This window comes from Epinephelus lanceolatus, chromosome 19 (assembly GCF_041903045.1).
Source record: "Epinephelus lanceolatus isolate andai-2023 chromosome 19, ASM4190304v1, whole genome shotgun sequence".
Lineage (NCBI taxonomy): Eukaryota > Metazoa > Chordata > Actinopteri > Perciformes > Serranidae > Epinephelus > Epinephelus lanceolatus.
In genome coordinates this window covers 11,093,590-11,107,178 of record NC_135752.1, presented here as the reverse complement: position 1 = coordinate 11,107,178, position 13,589 = coordinate 11,093,590, and the positions used below count along the sequence as shown (strand labels likewise).

Here is a 13,589-nt window from a genome sequence, read left to right as displayed (position 1 = left end):
CCTTCCTGCTTTGTGATGAGGGCAGAAACCCACACGTTATCCAAACATACTTGAAATATGTGATGTTTTTTTATCAACCCCCAAGCATTTTCAAAGAGTACATCAAATTATTGCAACAGATCTTTGACACTCCCCAGGTTATGCCCGTGTCTCGCCTGCAGTGTGTGTGTGTGATGGGAAAGGGGCTAGACCTTGGGAAAAAAGAGTGCATGTTTTCATGTTTGTGTGTGATGCTCAGCTTTTTGCATGTTTACAAGAGACAAGACACATTGGGTGGTGATGTGTACACAAATTTGGTTGGTAATAACCTCCAGCGCTAGAAAGATTAGGTCACTGCAGAAGTGCCAAAAATGCAGTTCCTCTAATGGCCACTTGAGGCTGGCTCCAAAAGGGAGTCAATCCCCATAGGCCATTATGTTAAAATGGACAACTTTTCAGCAGAAATAAACATGTTTACAGCCTGGTAAAAAAAAAAGACTTCACACGTAGTTGGAGCTGTCACTATGTCAGTGTGTTTTGAGTTCATGAAAGTTAACTGTAATATTTTGGTTGTCTAAAAAGAAAAGTAAACGTCTTGTTCAGGATGTACTAACAGACCCTCTAAGGAGTCGGATGTTCTGTTTTTCAGTCAAATACATTTTGTTTTAAAGGTTTGGTGTTTTACATTAGCAAATTAGCATTAGCATTATCACAATTAACCATAGACAGTATTTGCACCGTGCTAACTAAGCTAGCAGCAGCTCTCATCCAAATACAGTCACTTCTGGCTACAGGCGACAGTCAAATTGCCAAACTTGAGGCTTAAAATAACCTGGATTTAGACAAATAACTGGATAGAGTGTTAGAGGCGGGGCCTCGCTCACTCCTATGAAAGGTGCTCAGTGGTGTGTGAAACCAAAAAAGTTAAATTGCCGTGTATACCCAGATGATCAACACTGCCATTGGCCATTAGCCGGCTATTTCTGGTTTAGCGCTCCGCTAACTTGATTGCAAATAACATGATTCAGTCGTGCAGCTCTTCTTGACTTTTGAAATGTTATCACATCGAATGGATCAAATTGTGATAGTGATTTTGCTGGGAGTTTGAAGCTCAAAAAGATATATCCACTGAGCATCATGTGATGTATGTAATTACACTGTTTTACCACTATGAAAATTGGCTTGGGCACACTTCTTGAAGGCCTATTCATAACGGGAGTCCAAAAACGAATGGGTGACATCATGGTGGCTATGACAATCATTTTTATACAGTCTATGTTACACAGGCACTCAACAGTCTTCTAGGAAGTGGATTCAGACACACACTTCTTTCTGCTCTCACCTATAAACATAAAGACGCTCAGTGACAGGGGCATGTATACTCAGTGGAGTTCAGTGACATTTGTTTGAAGTGAAACAGCTGTGGCTGAATTGGAGTTATAAACTCTGTCTGTGTCTTATGTTCCTTTTGCAAACATACAAAAAGAGTATATATACTGTATGAATATCTGAATCCAGGTTGAAAGTATTCCACCTGTTTGCATTTAAAACAAGCTATGGTTTTTGGCAGAGAGGCAGGAAAAGTCCTCCCTACTCTCTTTTGTTCTCCTCCTCCCTCCATCTCCCCCTGTGTTTACACACTACCCACACTGTGTTTAGAGATTATTGACAATCCCTGCATGGCCGTTCTCCAAATGTTTATGCTGTAGTCCTGATGGCCAGTCAGCAGCAAGGCCTTGCCCAAGGATACTATGAGAAAGGTCTGGTGGGCCCTGCTCAGTGTGTTTGGCCTCAGGATTCTCATTCAGAAGTGAGGGATGGACTGTGTTTAGATGTGGATCATACATATGTACTGGCAAACATAAACATCCACGCATACACCCATGTGCACACACTGCACGCAGCCTACATCTGTCGCCCAAGTATGTTGTTCAAATAGTGATACTCACAGGCTCAATAACAGCAGGCTCTCCCTTCTGTCCTTTCTCGCCACGAGCTCCGTCGACCTACACGCCAAACACACAAACATAATCAGCCAACCCTCATCTTCAACACCCTCACCACGCTATCCCCTTCATCTGCTACATCATCTCTTTGCCAGGACGTCCTTCCTTTTTTTTTTTTACCTGTCCATAGTACTCATCGGTCTCAGCGGGCAGCACTTTGTCCTCTTTGTCGTCATAATCTCCATAGGCATAGACATCTAAATCGCCATAGTCGGTGAGGTGCTCCTCCTTGAACCCTTCCAGATCTGTGTAGTCACCATCACCATCCAAGCCCAGGCCTGTTCCGGTGGCAATGGATCCCCCTGCTCCGGTGCCAGCAGCGGCAGATCCACCTCCAGTGGTGGAGGATCCTCCCACAGAACCACCTCCAGCAGATCCGCCCCCAGTGGTGATGGTCGAACTGCTGCTGCTGCTGCCTCCACCTCCAATGTGGACTGTACTGCTGCTGCTGCTGCCTCCTCCTCCACCACCACTGACATGAATTGTGCTGCTACTGCCTCCACCACCAGCACCACCACCACTGGCAATGTGAACTGAACTACTGCTGCTGCCACCGGCTCCACCAGTGTAAAGGTCCACGTTGTAATCATATTCATCTCCGTAGTCATCATAGGCACCTCCTACCTATAAAAACACAGATAAAGTTTATAAAGTGAAATTTGCAGCAGTTAGAAGCAACTGACAATGAACAGGATACCTCCTGCAAAAACCATTAACCAAGAAATGCAAGAACATGACCTATTAAAACATACATGTAGCACACTAATGCTGCAACTAATGATTACTTTCACTATAGATAAATCTGCTGATAATTATTTAGTTTTATCTGTAAAATTTAAGAAAATACTAGAAAATACAATTGGAAATCTGAAACATTAAAACCCGAGGTGACATCCTCAAATTGCTTTGCCTGATGAACTGCCCACAAACCCAGAGACATTGAGTTTACTGTCACAGTTTGATCAATTATCATCAAAAATAGTGGTGGATCTGTCAGTTCTGTCAAGCGATTAATCAACTAATCATCACAGCTGCGATGATGGAGATTTTTATGAAAGCATTTATTCCTTCCTGGTGGCATTTTTAAACACATCCACATTGGCTTTGCTTCCCCCATGTGGATTGGTGGATTATAACATGAGGATAGGTCCTGCTTATGCATCCCACACACAAGTGCAGCTAAGTAAAGAACAGAATTTAAAATGTTATTTGACAGTATATCAATACATCTGTTAGACCCACAGGTCACAGCCACAACAATTAGGCGCAGATGTCGGTGTAATTAATATCAACTTACTGATGTCTTATTGCTGGTGATGGTTAATGTAGATCCTCCTCCTCCTCCTCCTCCTCCTCCGCTGGTGATGACCCGCCTTTCGATTCCAGTCCCTGTACCCAAATCAATCTTTCCCCCTGCTCCCAGATCCAGCTCTCCACCAGTGCCGATGCTGGTGCTGGTGATGGTGACACGTCGAGAGGTGTCCCCGTCGGGCGAGGCCGTGGACTCGTCGTAGTAGGTCTCGTAGTTACCATAGCCGTCGTAGCCGTCGTAAGGGCTGGTCTCCTCTCCGTAGGCGTCTCCACCACCAGTGGCAGTACCTGAAGAGCTAGACGAAGAGCTAGAGGAAGAGCTAGAGGAAGAGCCGGTGGATGAGCCAGAGGATGAGCTGGAGGATGAGCCGGAGGACGAGCCGGTGGAGATGGAGGTCAAAATTTTGTCGCCGGTGGCACCAGAGCCACCCTTCAAAATCTCCTCCACTGTGGTCGCCACACTGTCTCCATCTGTTACCTATAATGTAAAAAAGATACAATTGTCAGTTAGTTTGGTAAAAGCAATATAGCTGTATTTACATCAATATAAGAAGTGGCAAAACGTATTGGTAGACTACCGTGACTTCTTTTGTGGTTGTCTCAGTATCAGATGTCGAATCAAAAGGCTTTCCGTCCACGTCCTCATAGTAAGGGTATTCATAATAGTAGCTGTCCTCCTCTGTGTTCTAAAGGAGATAAACGTGACACCAACACTGAGAGGGAGTGTAACTGAGAGAGAAAAACTATCAATTATTAAAAAACACGATTTCCAAACGTGATCCACTGCTGTGTTGCTGCTGGCTCTGGCTGATATATGTGCGACAGATTGTCCATCGGTCAGAGGCACACAGGAATGCCTTCTACTTGCACAAACCTCATGCTGCATCTCCCTGTTGCAACTTGTTACGACTGAATGACAAATTACTTTTCCGCTGCTCTCTTAATGAATCTCTCACACATCTTGACAGAAAAATAAAACACAGGTCAAGTTTTTGTGTACCTCGCAGGTATACTGACAGGCCCTGGGGCAAGGAAAAGGTCAAGAGGAAGGACTTCCTGTCCATCTTTTAACATTTGTCTGACACGCCTTTAATCAGCATGCAGTGTATTGGTATTTTGTGCGGAAAACAGCACGGTGCAGGGATGCAGGCTTAGGCAGGCACCACATCATTCCTGAACATTATTAACTAACTGCATAGCCTGATAACCCTGTTCTTCCCAGTCAGCACTTTCCTCTGGCAGAGTGCAGTTCTCTTGTATAAGCCAAGAGGCTCTTTTCAGCACAGGATCCAACTGAGATCTGATTTGAGTATTAGAGACAATTATGGATTAAGGGAAATGAACTTCCTTTTGTAAGGTCAGCCATGAGAACACTTCTCTTGCTGGTTGCTACAATGCCAAAATACCTCAACATGACCTCTCAATAATGGACAGTGTAATTGCCTCGAGTTAAAAGGAAGACATTATAATAACTTAAGAAAGGTCTTGTTACTTACATATTCATCTGTGTTGGGGTCCTGGTTCTGAGGCTGGTCGGGCACTTGCACTTCACAATCGGGGCTGTAGTGCTCACAGTAGTCATAGGCAGCACGATGGTCTGCTACAATCATTAGCTGCTGGATGTCTCCCTGGAAACCAGAAGAAACAGGAAGTCATGAGACTCACTGGACGCAGCTACAAGTCGTGCGTGTAAATAAACAAGCAAACAATCGGCAGCAACGGAGACGGCGGTCTCACACTCAGTGACCCCTGGGGAAAAAATGAAAGCATATAAACAAATAAAGATGAGGGGGAACATCTGTGTGCCGCATTATCACATGCAGAACAGGCAGTCCTGAAACTAGGTCAAGGCAGGGGAATCTGAGGCTGACTTAAATGATGAAGAACTTTGTCCCAGGTCCAAGAGTGTCATTTTGCATCAGAGCTGAGCACCAGAATGTGAGACAAAAAAGCTTACAGCAAACAAGAGTGGAGTTACAAGAGAACATGGAACAAGTGACTTCATGTAGCTGCGGACTATGACACAAACAAACACACACAACCACTGGCTCACACACCCACAAAGTGAGTCTTCAACAGGATGATGCCCTACCCCAGAGCTGAATGGGACATGAGTGATTTTGCTTTGGAGCTGATTGTGTAAGATGAATGAATCAACTTAGCATGTGCGACATGGAGAACATGAGCAGACCTGCAGTTGCAGATAGCTGACCTGAGCCGTTTGACTTCAAGGAGTGTGTGCATAGGCTGAGTTCAGGCACGGGGGGGTGGGGGGAGGGGGGTGGGGGGGTGGGGGTGGAACAGTAGCAGAAGTCAAGAGATTTTAAGAAAGAGAGGAAGAGGAAGAAGCAGAGATTGATAGAAAAAGAGCAAGAGAGAACAAGAGGGAAAAGAGTGAAGGCTCAGAAGGATCCCCAGGCTACATAGGGAGCTGGGTGTGTGTGTTTGCCACATGTTTCGGAACAGAATGCACATGGCACCAAAACGCTGTATTGCATCTATCCAAACATGTCCTAATCACACTTCCAAATGCAGTGATGTCATTCCACATCAATCAAACACAATGTCAACTTAGCTGAAACAAATATATTTCAGGAGGGCGGGATATGAGAACCATGAAGCAACGCAACTATGGGAACGGACCGCCACAGAGGATGAAGTGTTTCTAATTATGTCCAATTGCCTAAAATTTGAAACCTCTCAACATGTCTTTCCAGCTGAAACTCTCCATGGATAGCCATCTTTTCTGACAAACATACATGGATTGCATTTGTGGTCTAACCAGTGACAGTTGACTGAGGAGCGCTGGTCCCACTGCTACACTCGAACACACCACACAGAACTCCTTGTCTCAGATCCTTTAATAACCCTTGCAAAACACTCCACGAGATGATGTTTCCTGCTCTGTCCTTGGCTTATGCTATCAGTGGGGTTTATGGTGGATGCAGGAAAACAAATCCCAGAACTTCCTCCTAGACAGAGTGGCTGGAGTAGCCATTACACAACTCTCCCAACTATGAACTCAGAGCTCCCAGGAAACTTTCAAATGGCTACCCCTGAGTCATTTGTCAAAAGTCAGGATCTGTAAGGAGCCTTTACTTGGTATCAGTTTGACAGTCTGTCTCTCCCTTATACTGGCAAGGCTGTGTGTAACAGCTGCACTGAAAGGGGATGATGGGAATTCAGTGTTTGAAATGAGGTCACATTCAATAAGGAATAAGCCCTCTGTACAACAAAACAGCCCTGTAGTCTGGAGCATTGCAACTGCTTTCCTATTCATATGCCATTCTTCTGCTTTCCTTATGCTTATCCCTTTCTCCATCTCCCAGAGCAGTCAGGGGAATGTCAGGCAAGATCCTGACCACAAGTGGTGTGATCCTAATTGTACTAAGATGAGATAATTAATCATACACCTAGGCATTAATGATAACATCCTCGCAGCACTGAGAGCACCGTGGCAGAGTGTGTTTAATGATGTGTGACATGTACACAGAGAGAGAAAGAAGCGTGTGCATGCCTGGAGAGAAAAGTATGCTGTTATAAGGATCTTATTAAGGCTGGAAAAGCTGGTGGCTGCTTTTGATTTCTCCCAACTCTATGGCCAAAGGCATGCGAGAAGGGGAAAAAAAGGATTAGAAGAAGCTCGATAGGGAATGCAGACCTGAGCTGAGCTGAGCTGAGCTGAGCTGGGCTCATACATGTTGGACCATTCAGCACAAACAGTTCCAGCCTTCTGAGGTTTTATTCTGTGTTAAATGTTCTGAACTATAAAAAAGGGAGGCCAAGAACTAAGCGCTGCACAAAACCAAATGCAGATGGACAGGCAAAGAAAAGTTGGAAACCAGCATCTCTAGCTTTAAGAGGCATTCTAACAACAAAAAAATGCACTTTGATTAAGCCTGGAAAACGGGGAAGGAAAAAAGAATGATCAGAATCAATCATTTCTAGTCTTTAGTGTGGCTGAAGCTCCAAAAACTCTGGATCTTACATTTCCTATAATGCAGCTTCATAGCATGTCTTCATTAGACCCTCACTGCCTTGTTATTGCAGACATCTATCAACCTGCACACTAGGGCTATGCATTGCCAAGACTGTGGCAATAAGATATGTATCACGATACAGGGATTACTATTCAATATATTGTGATATATTGCAATACTTTCAGCAAGTTCATACATTTTCATTGTTTTCTAATTTTAGGAAAAGTGTCATAGTATAAAGAACATAGCACCATATGCATGAAAAAGTTTACTATTTTTATGCAATCACATCAACAGTCAGACTTGCATTTGTAATAATCACAGTCACTGTCATATCCAACATCACATCACTGCTTTATTTGCAAACTGATGCTGATACTATAGTATACATAGTACAGTATAGTAGTATGGAATAGTGTAAATATTGATTTATGGATACATATCAATTCTGAATAACTGAAAGAGTTTTAATACTCATTTTTCTGAGCAGCTGAGTTTCCTTGCCCTCTCTTATTGTCAGTGTTTACTACAGTCATTCTGCTGTTCTCTGCCACTAACCAAGACAAGTCGTTGTTGTCATGTTTATCTTTTAATTAAAACTTTGAATTGTACTAGCATCTAACGTAGATATTTTTTTAAGGCATTGTTAGAAATTCCAGAATCATAATATTTTTTACGCCTCTACCTCACACCTGTTTGTAACGCAAACTTTCTGTTACAAATCTATAGACTCCAAATCCAATATCACCTAGATGACATCACAATGATCATCATCAGGGGGTTATTTTCTCACACTTGACAAAGCTTTTCCAGTGCTACAGAAAACATTAAACCAATCTGTTAACAGGCTGTGCAGTACTCTCTGTGAGTAGTAAATTTACTGACTTTAATTATTTCGCCACAATTTCATACAAATAAACATATAAGTATGTAATTATAATTATATATGATTATTTGGATGTGCACGCTTTTGTATAAACATGGGAAACTAAACTGCAGCTATACACAAAATGTATATTTGATAGAGTACCTCACAAAATGACACTTAATAGTTTTTCACCCTCCATCTCTACACATAAATTATTTCTGTGTTGATATAAAAGGCATACGGTACACGCGTTCCCATGAAACTGTACACCTTCACAGTAAAACTATTGTCAAAGTCTTGATCCACCGTGACAACCTCTAAAGCTGGTTCTGATTTCCTTTCTTTGAGCTGGAGCTGCTCTTTTCACCACACGTCGCTCGACAGATTAGGGTGCCAAACGTTATATAAGCTGCTGTTTTACAGATGTAGGGAAGCAGTAAATATTCCTATACTGTACTCCAGCTGTATGCTAATGCCAAACTTCTCATTTAGAATTCTGGCGATGAATGGTCAACTCAGTCCAGCAGCCCATTAAAGCATGAGATATTTACTCCATTACTGTATATGGAGGCTACTTCTCTATATTTTGATGGCAGGAAACCACACTGCAACTTCTGTATGTGCAGAGTCAGGGATTCAGAGTTTGATAATGCTGATTGGTTAAACCCAACACTTAAAAAGAACAGGAAATTATAGCTTATTCCTCACTTCCAGTCACATCAACCAGAACTGATGCATGACACAAACGCAGACGGAAATATATGTAAAATGATTAATATACAGCAACACATGCAAACACAGACACACAAGAACCACCAACCCCACACCCAAATAGAGCACACCAAAGGGAGAAAAAAACCTGGAATCACACAATCACACCCAAAGCCCTGAGGGAACCATAAAAGACATGCAATCAGCTTTCATATTTGAGAGGGGACAGCGACATTTTTCACTCTGGAGCATCATGTGGCACATCAGAGTGGTGCTTAAGGCAGAATTTTCAGACAATAACAGGGCTGCTGCTGTCAGCATCTCCCTGGACTCAGCTGAAATATGACTCTTCTTCTGGCCAAAGCTCTGGTGGAAAAGCCACTGCCTGTGGCTGTGAGCAACAGCAAGCCAAGTTGCCTCACATACTTTGTGTTTAAGACACTGCTGAAGACACCTGCAGCACGTGCACATTAAACATGCACATGAATCCGTCGATAATTACAGGGCTGCAGTTTACAAGATGAGATTACAGAACAAAGACTGATCAATAACGTGTATAAACGTTCAGATTTTTCTATTTTTTCTGTATTTTATTTACTAAAATGTCACATCAACTTCTTGGCTTTTATTCCCGAACCTCACCCTGTTCGGCCCACACACATGAATCCCTGCCTGGATGTTCTGGTTGTGTCCAGGTGGGGGCAGGAGAGTGCTCTAGTGAGCATGAAGCCAAACATTCATCTCTGTCTGAACCTGACCCACAATCATGCAGGGGTGGACCGAGTTCATTGTGTTCCCTCCACTGAATTCAAAGATATGATGCATGTGATGGAAAGCAATAGTGGTGCAATTTCAAAATCATCGGGACACAATGGACAGCTAATGAATGTGGTAAATTATTGCTACACAAGTGTCTAAAACTTTAACAAAATTACTGCATGCCCATATGCTCTCTTCCTCTCTGTCTTATACACACATATTTTATGCATGAGGTGAAGGCCGCCCAACAAAGGCTTACTTTAATTCAAGTACGGTCTTGAGGTGATGTCAGGCGACCCCATGCTGATCAGTTTATATCCCCAGGGACACCTGATAATGGCCCTGTTTACCTTTTATGCTTCCAAGAAAACAACATTAAGGAGAAAAACTCAAGTCTAGTTTCTCATATTTTTTTCTCTGGATTATATGTCAGCAAAGGAAAAAATTGGGTAGGAGGGCCCCACAGAGCAGGATAAGACTCTGGGAGGTCCGAGCTCTGGCTGCATTTTAAGGCAAGCTACTTTCACAACATATTTACACAGTCACCCCTGAGCTCTGAGCCAGGCCTTGGTCCCACTGCCAGCCCACACCGGCACACTCGCAGTCCCAGCGCCTGGGCATACTCCAACCTGACCGCGAAAACCAAACAACACATTGCAGAGGTCAGCCCGCCGCACAGAGGCCATAAATCAGCACGGATACACACACAAAAAACGCACATGGACATATAAACAAACCAGATACACTTTGTCATCATGCGTGCAGACATACATGTTCAAAAACACACACATGCCTGCAGAGAAATCCCACTTCAACAAATTTACAGAAGTAAACCTTCACCAGACATCAAGACCATTTCACCCACATACACTTTCCCCTCCAGACTGTAGCTCAATCCCAGCGCTCAGAGCGGCTGCCAAGAGCAACAAGCCCGTCTGCCACCCCACTTATCCACTGCACAGCACCTTAACCATTCCCTCACCTCTTTGCCTCTTCCCTGTTTTCAGATCCCATCTAGGCCTCTCTGTCATCTCCACCCTCAGCCTCCCAGCCCCCGTCGCACTCCCCTCTGTATAAGATTTTAATTCCACGTCTCTGAGGACACCATATTCACATTTCCCATTCATTTGGGGGTGGTGGAAACCAGAGCGGGCTCACTTCATCTAACAGACGTGGATTCTGAGCACTTGGCTTGGCCATTTGCTGAAATCTACATGAAAAAGTGCTGAGGGCACACTTCAGGGCTTGCTGACACAGTAAAGGAATAACAGAGGGAATAGGGGGCGAAAGACAAACATCTGACATGAGTTAGGGAAATTCTCTTAATTATCCATGGTGGAAACTCCATCTTCCCTGGGGCTACTGAAGTCTACGTCCCATTCCTCAACCTATAATGTATGGCGGTAGTGTGTTCTGACAGTGAAGCATGACATAAACCTTTGACAAGATAATGCAGACAAATGTGACTACAGCAATGTACATGTATAGGGATTTATTATTATATGCTTTGGAAAAAACGCTTTGGGTGTTTTAAAATATATCATTGACTGTAGCACCACAGTATACAATTCAGAAGTGACATTATGGTTACACTGAAAGTGAAATACACAGCTGTAAATTCTCTACTTGAATCTGTAATAATTCATTATCATCTGGATCACAACATCTGGATTGCTGTACGCCTAAATCCAGCTGGGACAGATTGCAGTTCCCAGCTTCCCCACTGACTTGATCTTATCTGTGGGAAAACTGCAGTCCAGCAGAAAAAAAACGTTTACATTAGCGCTCAACACTGCAGGAACAAACACTCATTTGCCAATTATTAGGTATGCCTCGCTAAAACTAATGCGACTCATACAGCAGTCCTGAAACAAAGTCTACCTTCGTGATCTTCGGTTTTTGTTGAGACTGTTTCTGAGAGATGTTGATTCAACTGTATAGTGGTTTTGGAGGCTACAGTTTGTGGTGCTGATGAATTGTATTGAGTTGTACTGACAGGTGTTTCTATTATTTTGTCCACCTCGTTTATATCAATGAGAGTACACTAAATAACAGAAACACCTCTGAAAGACCTATTGGGGCTAGGCAATGTGGAGAAAAATCAAATATCACAATATTTTTGACCAAATACCTCGATATCGGTATTAAAATGGAATTGTAAGGTTGACTATTAGCGCCCTCACGAAATACTTACACAATGAGATTAATCAGTAATGTTGATATAATCTGTAAGTGGGTAAAGGCAAATAATGGCTAGAGCAGTCTGATAACTTCAGAAAATGACATCACTTTACTGTAATGCACCCTCTAAAACCAGGAAAAGATAACACTTATGATATTATGATGTCCAAAATCTAAGGTGGTATCTAGTCTCATCATGATATCAATTTAGTATCAATATATTGCCCAGCCCTAAGACCTATTCACCTGATAAACTGGCAACTGACTGTAAGATGACTAAGATGGAGTCTTGGTACATCCAAACCCTGTCCAAACTGTTTGCTAAAATCAACCATGTTTCAATGGCCTGCAGTGCTGTCAAGGACTTATTTGTGGTCTCACCTCTGAATGGGATTTGGTGACCGCCTCTTAACGCATCCTCAACAATTTGCTCCTCCATTTAGAAGACCATTTTTCAGAATTGTCCACTTGTACCATGCCAAGACACAATTTAGTGTTTTGTGAAAACAGGGCCTAACTACCCCTTCATATTTCTGACACCAGGGACCCATGCAGCGCATCAAATTTCCAGGTCTCCCCTAATAGGGCTCCATGAGACCAGCCATTATCCATCCATTTACCACCCAAGGTAGACATGTTACTGATTTCTGACACCCAGAAGTAGTTTTTACAACAAAAAATGGCCAGGTACATCTGTGTAAAGTGTTGAACTGAGGAATAGGGCTGTACTGAACAGTTCAGAGCTTTGAGGCTTCATTCATAATGTTGATCTTTGAATTCTAAATCATCATTTCAATTAGGGTATAAGGGTTAGGGGTAGGGGTAGGGCATTTCTGCACAGTTGCAGATAAAAAGTAGGATATACTAATATTTTTAGTACTATACTATTTATAGAATTAAATTCCAGTGGTGGCTACATAGGATTTCCAATTCATGTGATCCATGCATTTCCAATAACTCCAAAGTCCAAAAGACAAAATTGATCAAAAATAGAATGTAATCATTTCCGAAATTTACAACATGTTTATATCTCACTAAGCATTCTCTTTTTTAGGGTGATGATGTCATAAAAATACAACAGACATTCGAAACTTCATTCAAAAACCTCAATAGCAGCCATACTATGAAACCACTGATTATAAAGTTTTACTAGAGCTACTGCTAATAACAAATAATAAAACAGAAGCCCAGTCAGGGCCTGGAAACATCAGTCAACCCGATTTTACTACTACCTCAGACACTGGGCCAAAATGGGCTTAAATCGGATTCAGAGTTTGGAAAATCTGCTGTAAATATGGAAATGTAGATACATCTTTACCTTCGATGAATGAAACATGTGAACTGTAAATAATGGGTGCTGAGTGACTGGCAGGAAACGAAGAAGAAAAGTGCTGAGGTAAAGATGAGGAAACAGGATGTATAAAACTCATCATGCCATCAACAATATTAAAGCTCTTAACGAGCATCAAGTGCATGTGTTGCATGTTTTTACTACTTTTTCCTGGCTCTGGTTGCACCATGGGAGCTACACAACAAGTTTCATCTCAGCTCAGTTAAACGCCTAGAGACCATTTGCACTGCTCTGCTTACTCTTATCACATTGCCTTTAACTCCTCCACGCATTCCATCTCCTAATCCTTTATTCAATATATCTTATCCTTGATCAACCTCTTCTCAAGCACATCATGCTTTCTTACCCATCCTCCCAGACTTATCATCCCCCCTACCGCCCACGCACATGCACGTTCACCCCCCCCACCCTCCCCCTCGTTCAGACCATCAGCCTGGGACAGC

At 42.8% G+C, this 13,589-nt stretch overlaps 1 protein-coding gene across 2 annotated transcripts in view; it reads right to left on the bottom strand.

The window, feature by feature from the left end:
* The window catches only part of col5a1 (procollagen, type V, alpha 1), an 89,072-nt gene that overhangs the window by 42,984 nt on the left and 32,499 nt on the right, over positions 1-13,589 (bottom strand). For both annotated transcript variants that reach the window (XM_033646867.2, XM_033646866.2), the window contains exons 5-9: positions 4,793-4,924; positions 3,875-3,982; positions 3,283-3,774; positions 2,106-2,609; positions 1,929-1,985 (exon numbers count right to left, since the gene is read on the bottom strand). In XM_033646867.2, coding sequence (XP_033502758.1) covers positions 1,929-1,985; positions 2,106-2,609; positions 3,283-3,774; positions 3,875-3,982; positions 4,793-4,924 — 1,293 coding nt within the window. The remainder of the gene's footprint in view (positions 1-1,928; positions 1,986-2,105; positions 2,610-3,282; positions 3,775-3,874; positions 3,983-4,792; positions 4,925-13,589) is intronic.